Genomic DNA, 14,395 nt, shown 5'->3' with positions numbered 1-14,395 from the left:
AACATTACTGCATCTGCTATAAAGCATTTGAAATTAAAGATTTGAATGTTTTCATTCCTCAAAACTTTTCATTTTTCTTATTAAGTTTTTATTCCCCAACAGTTTTCATTTCTCAAAAGTATTCATTCCTAAAATGCTTTTGTTCCTCAAAAATTTTCATTCTTTAAAATGTTTCATTTCTCAGATGTTTTTTATCATCAAAAAATCCATTCCGCAAAAGTTTGCATTCCTCATAAGTTTTCATTCCTCACATTTGATTCCTTGTACTTTCCTATTCATCTCCATCAACGACCAAACTTTTGAATGTACTTTATAGGTTTAGTCTTCAACAAATTATACATTATCTCTACTGTTCTATCTAAGACAAATCATGAATTCAATCGCATAATTTCTTATTTTGCAAACGTTATGTACAGCCTTTATCTATCTATTTTTTTTGTATTTTAACATTTGAATTTTTATTATCTATATGAAAATATCATTCATCATTAGGTTTTAGGGGTTCTGAAACGAAAGGATTTACATATATTTGAATTATCTACATACATAATTAAATCTTAAGATTGAATCGATTAGTTACAATTTTCTATTTTTGAAGACTGGAAGTTTATATTGATAATATTTTACAATAATCGTACCAGGCTATAAATATACTTTATATATATATATATATATATTATATATATATATATATAATATATATATATATATATACAGTTTTGAATAACTTATCTTGCCTTATCTTACCTTGTTTTATCATTAAAAAATCTCTAAAGCCTTGTGCCAAATTATGCAATAATTATATATTATTACAAGGCCTTTTGAGAAGAAATAGTAATGGCATATGAAAACTGCATCTCTTTTTGCTTCTATTTAAAATTACTCTGTATACAGCACTTAATGATAATAAATTACACTTATATACCGCTTTCCACTTCTATACAAGCTCAAGGCACTTAATAATCAACGCTTTATTATATAGGCCCTTTTTAGTTCTATAGATACAATTAATATCGTGATGATATAGAATAATTTGTCATATTAATTGCAATAGTTGTGTGTCTAAAAAAAAGAAGGCGGATCGAAGTGGTTTGAGAATAGAGAGAGAGGGTCTAGATTTCAGTGTATATATTTGATTGTGAAATAAAATTATTTATCAGGTCTCTTATCAGTAACATGTTTACTGTGTCAAATCAATTATAAGCCTAAGGATTTTATTTTTGACTGATAAAAAAAAGAACTGAAAAAAATGTATCTCTTACTGTGAAATGTTCACTGTGACATCGATTTTGTTGATTTATTTTTTGGGGATCGGATCGATAAGAAAAAACTGCAAAAAAATATTTTAGTATAGTTTGAATGTAACATGTTTGATATAATAGGAAGGTTAATACCAATACTTTTACAGTTACATTTACATTTACAAAGACAAAGTTATAACAGATTAAGATGTTTTAGGAAGCGACTGACCGTCCCTACACTTTTCTCCCCTTTTTTAGAAAAATGAAATCTCCAACCACTACTGGGTTTCTCCATTCCCACCCACAACCATCCCCTCCATCTGCCCCCACACCCATTTCTACCCCAACTCCACCTCGTTGAAAATCTTTTTTAATTTCAACATTTGTTTCCTTTAGAATCCATATTTGAATTAAATATTTTGTTAATGGAAAGTTTTGTGTAAAACATAAGTCATATTAAATATTATGTTCATCATCATCATCACATATTTCTTTTTATCATCATTATTATGATTATCATCATCATCATCATCATCATCATCATCATCACCATCGTCATTTTGTCATCATTATCAATATTACCTCTACAAAACTAACTCTTTTGCCCCTATATAATAATGCAAAAATCAAATTCATTATACCGAAATAAGAAAAAAAAATGACCTATCTTTTCCAATCTAACACTAAAACTTAACCATCAAATTTAACAAGACAACGATCATCAAATTTAAATAAACAAAAATCATCAAATTTAAGGGGACCAGAGAACATCAGTTACTATCTAACAACCGTCACATTTCCCTCACTCCTCCGTTTGTCTCTCATCTCCAGGCCAGAGCATCTAGTGGAGGTGGTCGATCCACTGACGACATCGTTGATGAGGTTGCCAGCGACATCCTGAACAAGCTGCCCCCAGATTACGACACGACAGCTGCTCTAAGGAAATACCCTACGTCCTACAGTCAGAGCATGAACACTGTGCTCGTGCAGGAGATGGTGAGATTTAACAAACTGCTCTCGACTGTCAGGCTGAGCTTGGAGAACATCAAGAAAGCTATTAAGGTAATTTGTAATGCTTGCGATGATGGTGGTGGTGGTGGTGGCGTCGGTGGTGGTGGTAATGGGAATGATGATGGTGATGATGATGATGATGATGATGATGATAATGATGATGATGATGATGATGATGTTGATGTTTACAAGATTGGTGTCAAAACCCTTTGGCCAGGTGTTATGTCTTTGGGTAAGGCATTTAACACAAGTCATCCTACTAATTCAACTGTAGGGAGTAACGGAATATATATATATATATATATATATATATATATATATATATATATATATATATATATATAAATGTACATTATAGGAAGCATAAATTTGCTCATGTATGGTCTGTGCGGGGAGTTATTCAGCCAATATGCATAGCATAGACCATGATGAATTATCATTTTTTAAAACATGCTTTACAAATGTACATATATGTAAATACAATTTTTGCCATTATTTTCAGGGGTTGGTCGTGATGTCAGCTGACTTAGAGGAGGTCGTCCTGAGCATCCTCAAGGGTAAGATCCCTGGGATGTGGATGAAGAAATCCTACCCGTCCCTCAAGCCACTTGGCAGCTACATCAACGATTTCCTGGCCCGACTCAAGTTCCTTCAGGACTGGTACGAGAACGAGGCTCCAACAGTTTTCTGGATTTCTGGGTTCTTCTTCACCCAAGCCTTCTTGACCGGCGCCCAGCAGAACTTTGCCAGAAAGTAAGTAGATGGAATGTGATTTGGAGGTATTGTTGTTGATGGCTCTCGATGTTGTTGTTGGTTGTTATTGTTGTTGATGTTGTTGGTTGTTATTGTTGTTGATGTTGTTGGCTGTTATTGCTGTTGATGTTGTTGGTTGTTATTGCTGTTGATGTTGTTTGTTGTTATTGTTGTTGATGTTGTTGGTTGTTATTGTTGTTGATGTTGTTGGTTGTTATTGTTGTTGATGTTGTTGGCTGTTATTGCTGTTGATGTTGTTGGTTGTTATTGCTGTTGATGTTGTTTGTTGTTATTGTTGTTGATGTTGTTGGTTGTTATTGCTGTTGATGTTGTTGGTTGTTATTGTTGTTGATGTTGTTGGTTGTTATTGTTGTTGATGTTGTTGGCTGTTATTGCTGTTGATGTTGTTGCTGTTGATGTTGTTGGTTGTTATTGTTGTTGATGTTGTTGGTTGTTATTGTTGTTGATGTTGTTGGCTGTTATTGTTCCTGGCCGTTATTTTTTTTTCTGTCCGAAAAAAAACCTGTAATATCGCCTTTTATACCGTATCTCGTTCTCCATGTTAAATCTGTTGTTAAGCGCTTCCATCAGGTTTGGTTGATGTTGCGCTATATAAAAGCTCAAGGTTTTCATATGAGCATGAGAGAGTTAATGATTTTTAAATAAACTTTTATATGATGCCATCTTGATTCTTCCAGGTACACAATCCCCATTGATTTGTTGGGTTATGACTATGATGTGTTGGAAGACAAAGATTATGACACACCTCCTGAGGATGGTAAGCTTAACTATTGGGATTTCTTAAAGCAAGAGATGGAGAGAGAGAAGAAGAAGAAGAAGAAGAAGAAGAAGAAGAAGAAGAAGAAGAAGAAGAAGAAGAAGAAGAAGAAGAAGAAGAAGAAGAAAAAGAAGAAGAAGAAGAGAGAGAGAGAGAGAGAGAGAGAGAGAGAGAGAGAGACAGAGAGAGAGAGACAGAGAGAGAGAGAGAGACAGAGAGAGAGAGAGAGAGAGAGAGAGAGATGAGTGGTGGGAGAATATCGTCCTACAGTTGAATACAAAATACATTCTCTTGTTGCCACCGATATGATTACATTTTTTTGAGCTCATTGCATCAGCACAACCAAGTCATCAGTTATAGTAAACTGCAAATCACATTTATGCATTCACTTCACGTTTCTGTCATTGAATTTGCTAACTACAGTTGGTCCTATCCAACGTGTAATTATTTGCAGGTCCGAGAACCCAAATAGTTATGGTCTCATTGTTGCAATGAAAATAAGCTCAAACCAACGCAAAATGTTGTCCATCACAACAATGTTAAATCAAGTTGCGTTCGGTTATCAGACCTGCGGAATATGTGCACGTGGGTCTGATCCTATCACATTTCATGCTATCTTTACCTCTTGACCCCTTTGAAAGAAAAAATGGAAAAGAATTTGGAGCCCATTATACAAAATACAATCTGTCAGCTTTAAAAACGATAAATCGGATGGGCAGAACTAGTGAGTTTTTTTTTTTTTATTTACGTAACGTGTACCATTAATAACACATTATGTTATAATATGTCTATTGTTTGTGTGTGTGTGTGTATGTGTGTGCCATTACAGGTGTGTACGTGAAAGGCCTGTATGTGGATGGTGCCAGGTGGGACAGAAAGAACAAGATCCTGAACGAATCCATTCCCAAACAACTTTTCGACACGATGCCCACGGTGAGTATAAAAAACTGATACTAAGCTGCTAGAAGCTGGGAACTGTAAAAAATGAATATAACAGCTCCAAACAAAAATAACAAAATACCAAACACGAAATGTTTCGGGCTCAGAACCCTTCTACGGCCAACAACAACATCAACAAAATACCAATGACAACATAAATACATTACTAAACCACCTGATCGACGACAGAGAAATATTTAAATATGGCGGAAAGTGCTTTGCGATAGACGAGCGTCCTATCCAAAGGATGGCAAGAAATTGCTATTGTCCGCGAAAGAAACTGGGATAAACTCCGGCCCCATGGACCTCATGGCTCTGAAGAGCTACATCCGATTTTATAAAGATAATCTTTGTGATAAGCTGACGTCCTATCCAAAGGGTAGCTGTTAATTTATGCCGTTAGTTCAACACTAAGGAAATCACTCTATTGTCCTTATGTCTTTTAAAGGGCGGCAGGGGGGGGGGGGAGCTAGTTTCAGGCTATGTATCTATGAAACATTAATTCGAAGTTCTCCGCATTTTGGCTTCACAAGTTTGATATTTTCCCGAGCTCCCTCGCCAATTTCCTCATGTTATTTTACTGTTTTCTTCTGCACACTTTGTAAAAATATTATAGTTCATCATCATCATCATCATCATCATCATCATCATCATCATCATCATCATCATCATCATCATCATCATCATCATCATCTATTCTGGCTGTCTCCTCGTATCTGCGGTGCGCATGAAGTCTGTGTTGTTTTTCAAATCACTTTTGACCATTCTTAGATTATTTGAATATGCCATTCTCTTTCCTCTTGCTCTCTTTCCTTCCATCATCCCAGATGTTACCTAATTTCTATTCCGTCTCTTCTCCACACATGTCTCAGAAGTCGTAACTGCCTCCTTCTGATGGTATCTATCAATATTCTTCCTTTTCTAATCTTTGCCAGCCCTTCATCGTTCATTTAAAAAAAAACATAGTATGCGCTTGGCTAAGAGGCTCACAACATTGCCAACCGGAAGTTTCACGGACCAACACACATAACTATGTGTAACCGTGAACTTTTATAGTCTGTCTAAATACAGTTTAGTGAGAATTACTCATAAACGCGGATGGCAAAAAGCAATAACAAAGACCAGAGTGACGTCAACTACATACTATCTATAGTTACGGTCTTTTGACTGTAAACTCCAGTCGTCTCTATTGAATTTGAGGCGAAACTGTTTTATTTTTAGCAGATGTCATCTCGTGTTACACGATGTGTATATTTATTATGCATGAACTTGAATGTGAAATTTAATCTTTTTGACAACTTGCACCAATGTTTGCATACAATGGGTGACGACTTTTTAATATGATTGGGGAAAAGTTAATATTCAGAGGATATGAATATTTTATGACATCATCATGTCTTTGATATGGTCCAGAATAATTTGTAAAGTATAGATCGAGTGATATCACTTGAACCTCATTCATTCTCGAGACGCATTGCCTCCATGTTGTCTCTCTGAGAAAATGGTTTGGGTCTCCTAGTATAAACGGTGCGTGGCTTTGTGATCTTATGTGGGTTCCGGTAGCTCAGTTGGTAGAGCATCATCATCATCATCATCATCATCATCATCATCATCATCATCATGATAATAATAATAATAATAATAATAATAATAATAATAATAAATAATAATAATAATAATAATAATAATAATAATAATAATAATAATAATAATAATAATACTAATGATGATGATTATGATGATGATGTATAATAATCAGCCGCAGTGCAGCGCCCAAATTGAGCTAGGGTGACTTGCTCAAGGCCACACAGCGCAGTGGCGAGTGATCGAATTCGGTACCTTTCGGGTACAAAGCAAAGACCGTACCGCTGAGCCACGCTGCCCCATATACCGCTATATCCACTAAACGTGCTCAAAGCGCTTTATAAAGAGACACTAGAGAAATATCCGGTGACCCAGGCGGCCAGGCAATGGAGTCTATCTCTCCCATTCCATCTGTCTGAAAACATTTCGTTTAGACATTTGCAAACGGCCTGAATTCAAGTTAGAGGAACGCCGTCTCACTGAAATATTATCTATAGCCGATATTCATGAAGATGACATAATATATCATAAAAATTTAGTATATCTAAATAAACATTTACAGTAACAGTTTGCACGGTGAAGAAAGATGGCCCAATAACTCTTTTTGCACATCTGCCAATACCAAACATTCACTTTGTGTCTCAGTAATACGCTTCAACAGTCGTAACGTCACTTCACTCGTAATGACGCATGGTAACTTAGTAACTGGCTCTAAACTATCGGAACAATGGGGGACGCCCTTATGAAATATTTCTCCGACGAGAATAAAAGCGTATCGAGAGGAAAAAAAAAACATTATAAATCTGATTATGTTTTGACTTTTACACATTCTGATCACAAGACATATGAAAAGTTATAGCCAGCATGAAGAATAAAAATTACAGATTTTCTTTGTTTAGAACCACGATGGCTCCGTTGCTAGGCGACGTGACATCAGACTATTGAATCCAATTTATAATACCCGTTTGTTTGTTTTTCTTTCAATCGTTTTCATGTCATGTATTGGTCTGCCAATCTGGGATGTGAAACGTTGAGCTAGTTATGGCGATTTCGTTTCATGCAATCAAATTACAACCAAAAAAAAAATAGAATTTGACGCACTGTTGTGATTCTGAAATAGAAGGAGAGAAAAAAGAGGTCTTAAAAGACCGTGCTCATTTTGCTAACTTTATTGTTGTGATGAAGTCCGATTACTTATAGGTATAAATGTATATCTTTTCCTTAGAAATGGCTAAAAATAGATGTAAATATCTATAACGATTTTAGAATAATATGCCTTTGAAATCAGGGAAATACTTCATGGACACCTTGTATCATTATAATATTCACCTTTTTCTTCCATTCCATCCAACCAGATGTGGCTGAAACCCTGCAAACGTTCGGACATCCCAGAATCCAACGCCTACAAATGTCCAGTTTACAAGACCAGCGAGAGACGAGGCGTGCTGTCCACTACTGGTCACTCCACCAATTTTGTCATCGGGATGATGATCCCCTCGGACAAGCCCCAGGACCACTGGATCAAACGGGGCGTCGCCCTGCTATGCCAGTTAGACGATTAGATGTACATAATTTTATGGTCCATGTTCGTGTTGGGTTAATTTTGGGGGTTTTTTTTAGGGCAGACGAGAAGATTTTGTTTCTAAAAATAGACAAACGCCATGATGTTAGCTAAATCTGAGTAAGATAAGTGAGATAAATAATTATAATAGGTTTGTAAGATAAGATTTTGTTTCTAAAAATAGACATTGTATACGACATGTTGTTAGCTAAATCAACAGTAAGGTTAACATGAACTTGGACATGTTATTGTGAATAGAGGGTTTTTTGTTGTTGTTATTTTGTCTTTTCTCCAGTCCCAAAGCGTTAGGCATAGCGATTGTCTGACATCATTTCTCACCTTAAGGCAAAACTCCCCGTTGACCACGGATTGGTTTGTAAATAATTCTATTGTTTTGTTAAATTTATCTCATTTGATATATTGAATCACCAGTAAACGAATGGGTTTTGTTTGTTACAAGTTGGTGTCGTTTTAAGGATTGGGGGGGGGGGGGGCGACATTAATTTTTTTTAATATCTAAAAGACAGATTTTCTTAATAGTTCTTGATTAAAATATGACAAAAATGTTCCATTAAAATTATAATAAACCCGTTATGATTTTTTCTATTCCGTCCTCCCATAATATGATATAAGATAATAATAAGTATTATAATGATTGTGATAATATAAAGAGTTTATCCTTGTTGTTTATTTTTGACGATCAATAAATCATATTATATCTTATATGCAATCACTCATTCACTGTTGCCTTTTTTGGTGTCACTGTTGAAGATAGTGTTATACAATTGTAGTATTGTGTTGTATCACCTTTTTTCTTGAATGCTTTGTCCTACAACTGCTTATGAAATATTCACTACTTTTCTTAGTGCTATTTCGCGTCAGAATTGATTGTTAAGTTCAAATTTAATTGGGAAGTTTCATTGAAATGAAATATTTAAGGAATAGAGAATTGCATATACCCGGAGGCAAGGTGAAATGGAAAAGAGGGGGGGGGGGGGGGGGGTGGTAGGAGGGGTAGGCTGTGATAGTTGGTATCGTTATAAATGTCCTTGTGTGACTTTTAAAAATTGTTACCCTTTTTGGAATTATTCTTTGACGGAATCGTCAGTCGTCGGTAATAGAATTAGGTTTATTTAGAAATGCGAGCAGTGACGCCAAATGTTTATTTTTAAATCTTTTATTGACGCCATTGAGCTATGAAGTACTATTCTTATGTATATAAAATTATTTCATTTTGAGTTACTCCCCTTATGTATGACCTTTCATAAATGAATATTGTTATTATAGCAGAAGAAGAAAAAGAATAGGAGGAGGAAGAAGAAGAAGAAGATTTAGATACAGACATAAATACAATGTCGTCTCCCATTAGTTCTTGTTTGTGATAATTGGATTTTCAATTTATTCTTTAAAAAAAAAAGGGGGGGGGGGGCTAGGTGCAGGTTTAGAAACTACGATCAGATTTATGCCAGTTCATCAAATTATTTATCATGCTTTCAAATATCCAACTATTAGTTTGTTGTATTTTGATTATGATTTGATTAAGTTGTCAGTAATTTTGTGTCCTCAATTTTTCTGCTCTTTTCTACAGAAAGTCGACACTAGTTTCTATCTATGTCACTAAACTTTCTCATTCAGAGGACATTCAATTATACAGTATAATTTTTATACATTATACATATGTGTTATATATAAATAAATATATTTTAAAAATATTCCATCCCAGTTTTTTTATGATTTTGTAATGTATATCACCAGTTTTATTGTTGTAAAAGTTTGGCCAAATCTACTTCATTGTGATAATTTTAATATATATTTATTTTGTGTCTGCTGATTTGAATTTATTGATTTAATATCGTCTGTTGAGTTTTTACAAGCATTATTGATTTTACATTCGTGTTTTTACAATTATTAAATAACAATAATAATAATAATAAGATGATAAGCAATCAATAAAAATGAATGTTTTCCCCCAACGTGGCAACAGTATATTTATTGATCTCCTGTCCTAAAGAACATGTTGATGGTTTACAGTAGGGCTTGGTCAGTAATATGGGATCATTATAAACTGACTTTAGAAAATCGAATTTTGTTATTTTATTTTCAAAATAAACATCCCATCTTTACACCAGTTGGCAATTTAGTATCTATTTGTCCTTAGAATGTCCTTTTATAATGGGACAGATTTAAAAAAAAAAAGTAAATTTCAGGTTTTTAATATGTTTTTTTATTTGTTTCGTTTTGTTTAAAACATTATTTAGTTTTGTTTTATTTATTGTTTATTTGGGGGGGGGGGGGGGGTTAAAATTCTTTTCTGTTTTAGATTGTTTTGTTTTTTTAATTCTAGTTTCTTTTTTTTTTCTTTTTTTTTCGTGAGGGATGCTTTTTTCGTCTTTCTAGTTGGATTAGTTATGGAATGAACTGTGATATAAAAGAAGAGATGAATATGATTAAAGTGACATCACGCATATTCAATGATTGGTTGTTGTTGTTTCAATCTATCTATATGTTGGGTGGTTGCATTATAATATAGATAGTATGCGCTTGGCTGAGAAGCTCATAACATTGCCATCCGGAAGTATAACGGACCAACACACAAAACTGTGTGTATCCATGAACGTTTGTAGTCAGGTTAATACAGTTCAGTGAGTATCACTCATAAACGCAAAAAAGCAATAACAAAGACCTGAGTCACGTCATCTTCGAACTATCTATACATTGTGAAGGGTTTTCAGTCGGGAGAGGAAATGGCGTCTTAACGGCTACCATACGCTAGAAAATAAATCGCCTTTCTCCACAATCTGTCTGCTGCGCCTCGTGTACTCAATTGCAGGTCTGATGACCGAACGTAGTTATGGGCCTTGTTTAACATTGTTGTCATGGACAATATTCTGCGTTGGTTTAAGAGTATTTCCATTACACCAATGAGGCCATAGCAATTTGGGTGATCAGACCTGTAAATATAGTCACGTCTACCTCGACTAATTGACCTAGACAGGTCATGATGATGATGATAATGATGATAATGATGATGATGATGATGATGATGGATGTGTGTTAAGAAAAAAACATCTTTTTTTAAGGCCTACGTGAAGCTCGCTGAATTTAGCAACACAAAGTGCACACAAAGTCCCGAGTCTTTCAATATTCTTTCTCGACTAGCCTGGGGCATTGCGTTTAAAGATTGTTAACATTGTTGTAATGGACAATATTTTGTGTCAGTTTTTGAGATTTCTATTACAACAATGAGCCCATAAAGAATTGGGTTATCAGACCTGCAAATAAGTGCACGTCGGTCTTACTCTATCCTAACATCGCACATTTGTCACATTATAAAAAAAAACAACAGTAACTGCGATGCGACCCGAACTCTAGTGAAGCGATTGCTGTTATTGTATCTTAGTGAAAAATGTATGAACTGTTTATTGTGTTGTTATGTGGTCTTGTGGTTTTACACTAGCCTTCAGATCAGAAGGTCTTGGGTTCGAGGCCCGCTCTGAGCGGCGAATTGTTGAGTCCTTGAAAACGCTCTTTACTTTCATTCTCTCACCGTACTCAGGTCTAAAATGAGTACCTGGCCGTTAACAGCGTTGTCTCTGTCGGGGAAAAATGTAATATCACCATACGTCATGTCTCATCCTATATATTAACTGTTGATGTTGGCTAGCGATCCCTTGTAAAGCGCTTTGAGCATGTGAAATGGATATCACGCTATATATATAAAAGATCCAGATTTTTATCGAGGGTGTCCGAAACTAGCCGTGTAAGCGCTATGCATGATAACATTATTCTCTTGATCAAATTCCAACATCTCCGCTACCCTTTACCCTAGTGACCTTGTGATACTTTGAAAAAAAATTCAGATTCAGTGTTAAAGTTGTAACCGCCATCTTTAATGAGTGACGTCAATTGTTCATTCAAGATTCGGATCAAATTTTCATTCACACCTCATAGTCGAATAACTGCCGTCAGCTGATTGACTCATTGATTAATTGATAGAATCATTGAGTGAAAAATTGATTGATTTAGTGATTGGATAATTGATTGATTGATTGATGCGACAAGATTATCATTGAATAATTTATAGCAGGTGTTCTCAAGTTCTCTGAGTGCATGACGTGTAACAATAGTTTCTTGGAATGGCTGATGAGATATATGATACACGTTCCCACCACGGGGTCATATTGTAGAAAAATTGTGGAACTAATCAGAAGGTTATCTTTGGGTATGGATGGCGTGTTCTAATTTCTTCCACACGCTCAATTCACTTCCAGCTGAATCGTTAATTTCAGGTGGGGGGGGGGGGGGGGGGGGTTACGTAATTATCCATTAAGGGAGACCTCGCAAGGTCCCAGGTTTGAGAGTTTTTACCAAGATGAGGCTCATTTAGATCGATCGACATTTGAAGGACGAGTTTTCTGGGCCAATTTTTAAATACATGTTTTTCCAGAATACGTCAATTACAGGGGAAGTTTTGAGTTCACGGGCAATTTTCTCTGGATGCGCCTCTTGTAAGTGGGGGACAAATGAGCGGGAATTTTCAAACCTGAGTCTGTTATCATGCGAAAACAACGTTGTGTTAAGTGGTCTTTGACGTCACTTGTTCCCATCTCTCCTCGTAGAGAATATGGTCGTATACACGTCTTCTCCAGGCTATCCAGTCGGCTACAGCAGTACAGGCCTTCCTCAAGGATGCAAATCCCATTTTACTTCTTCTCTGAGTGGATTTCCTGACCTCCCATAGTGGGCAGGGAGGTCAATTACTGTGTCTTCTATATCACTGTATCTGTTTTCCAACTGTCTTTTGTCTTTGTCTTGGAATGAGATTATTTGGTGTTGTCCTTTCCTTTGTCGAAGTCCTTGGCTGAGAGGGAAGCAGTCAAATGTATGGTTGAAGGTTTTGGGAGATGATATCTTTTCCCTTGTAAATCATTTCTCTGTTATGTATTGTTATTTTTGTTGTTTTGATTGTATACTGTAAGCATTTGAGTGTGTTCCTCTCAGTGGGATCATGTGCTTATATCTGGATGAGACTTTTAGGTGATCTTAAACTTTGCACAATGATAGTATCCTCTTCGAGTTTACATGTGTTCACTATTCGTACCATTCCAATTTGTCATATTTTTTCTTGGGTGCATTAATTGTAATTGGAAATTTTTTGACTATCCAATTTTCTTCATTTTTACTGGCGCTGATATGGCCTAAGTGTGTTGCAAGCGCCATAAAACCCGTAAAAAACAAACCAACCACTTTGCTTCTTTTCTTCCCAATTGTCTTCTATGTTTCTCTAGGTTTTCATCTCTTCCTTCCTAGTTTCCATATTGAAGAGAGAAAAAACTAAAGCTATTATATAGAGTAATATCACAAAACGTGTTCAAAGCGTTTTACAAGGGTTCCCTAGCCAACAGCAACACTTTACATGCAGGACGAAACATGACGCCAGTTAGGCGATATTACAATGGGGGTTTTTTTCAATAGAGACAATACTGTCAACGGACAGGCACTCATTTTACACCCGAGTACGTGAGAGAATGTGAGTAAAGAGCCTTTCTCCAAGCACTCAACTATGCGCCGATCAGAGCGAGACTCGAACCCAGGACCTTTCGATCCGAAGGTGAGCTTCATACCACAAGACCGCAGAGCCACGTAAATAGTTTTTGGATCATCAAACTCGAACCTCCTGGGGTTTTTTTTAATGACTTGATTTCACAGCAGCCCCATTCTAAATCAATTCAACAATTGTATAAATCAATGCACAACCCGCTTAGCCAGCGTCCAAACACACCGTCCCAATGGGGAAGAAAGTCATGACGTCACACCCTCTAGATTTCCTGTTCCAAGAGTGTGAATGCAACCAGTCCTTATGAGGGCCAATAATGAATAGGTTTCTATGTTTTGAGTTATAAGGCGACAATAACTATTTTATAAAGCAAAATGAATAGGCAGATTCTTAGGATTGCCGGACGTAAAAGAGCGAGGATGGATGATGTTGTTTTGTGTGACAAGCAGCATGTATTATTATTTAGACCGGAAAATAAGATGCCATCACTCTGAAACCAGAAGATCAATTACACAAGGCATGTATCCAGTGCTCTTGAAGAGTGGTTTTACACTTCCAATGAGATTGGAATCAGTTTTCCGACGTTACACTTTTGTTTTCTATTTACACATTTGTAAATTGGGATCTTATCTTTAATCGTCTTGCCACGATGGCTGTTGGTGGAGTTGGCCCCAAACAACATTATAATCAATGCTATAAAATAATAATAATAATAATAATAATAATAATAATAATAATAATAATAATGATAATAATAATAATAGTATAATAATAATAATAATAATAATAATAATAATAATAATAATAATAATAATAATAATAATAATAATAATAATAATAACAATGATGATGATGGTGATGATGATAATAATAATAATAATAATAATAATAATAATAACAATAATGATAATAATAACAATTTTAATAATAATGATAATAATAATAATAATAATAATATAATAATAATAATA

General features: G+C 35.3%; 1 protein-coding gene across 1 annotated transcript in view; it reads left to right on the top strand.

Annotated features, from left to right (window-relative positions):
• LOC144958553 (dynein axonemal heavy chain 7-like) overlaps positions 1 to 10,339 on the top strand; it is a 105,071-nt gene extending 94,732 nt beyond the window's left edge. The window contains 5 exon segments of the mRNA XM_078890603.1: positions 2,073 to 2,303; positions 2,755 to 3,005; positions 3,704 to 3,783; positions 4,613 to 4,716; positions 7,662 to 10,339. Of these exon segments, the coding sequence (XP_078746729.1) occupies positions 2,073 to 2,303; positions 2,755 to 3,005; positions 3,704 to 3,783; positions 4,613 to 4,716; positions 7,662 to 7,868 (873 nt within the window). The 3' untranslated portion in view covers positions 7,869 to 10,339.
• Positions 10,340 to 14,395: the final 4,056 nt, after the last annotated feature.

The sequence above is a fragment of the Berghia stephanieae genome, chromosome 13, assembly GCF_034508935.2.
Source record: "Berghia stephanieae isolate SIO BIC M18660-M18661 chromosome 13, UCSD_Bste_1.3, whole genome shotgun sequence".
NCBI lineage: Eukaryota > Metazoa > Mollusca > Gastropoda > Nudibranchia > Aeolidiidae > Berghia > Berghia stephanieae.
Note: the sequence above shows the minus strand (reverse complement) of the source record. Positions and strands in the feature narration are given on the sequence as shown.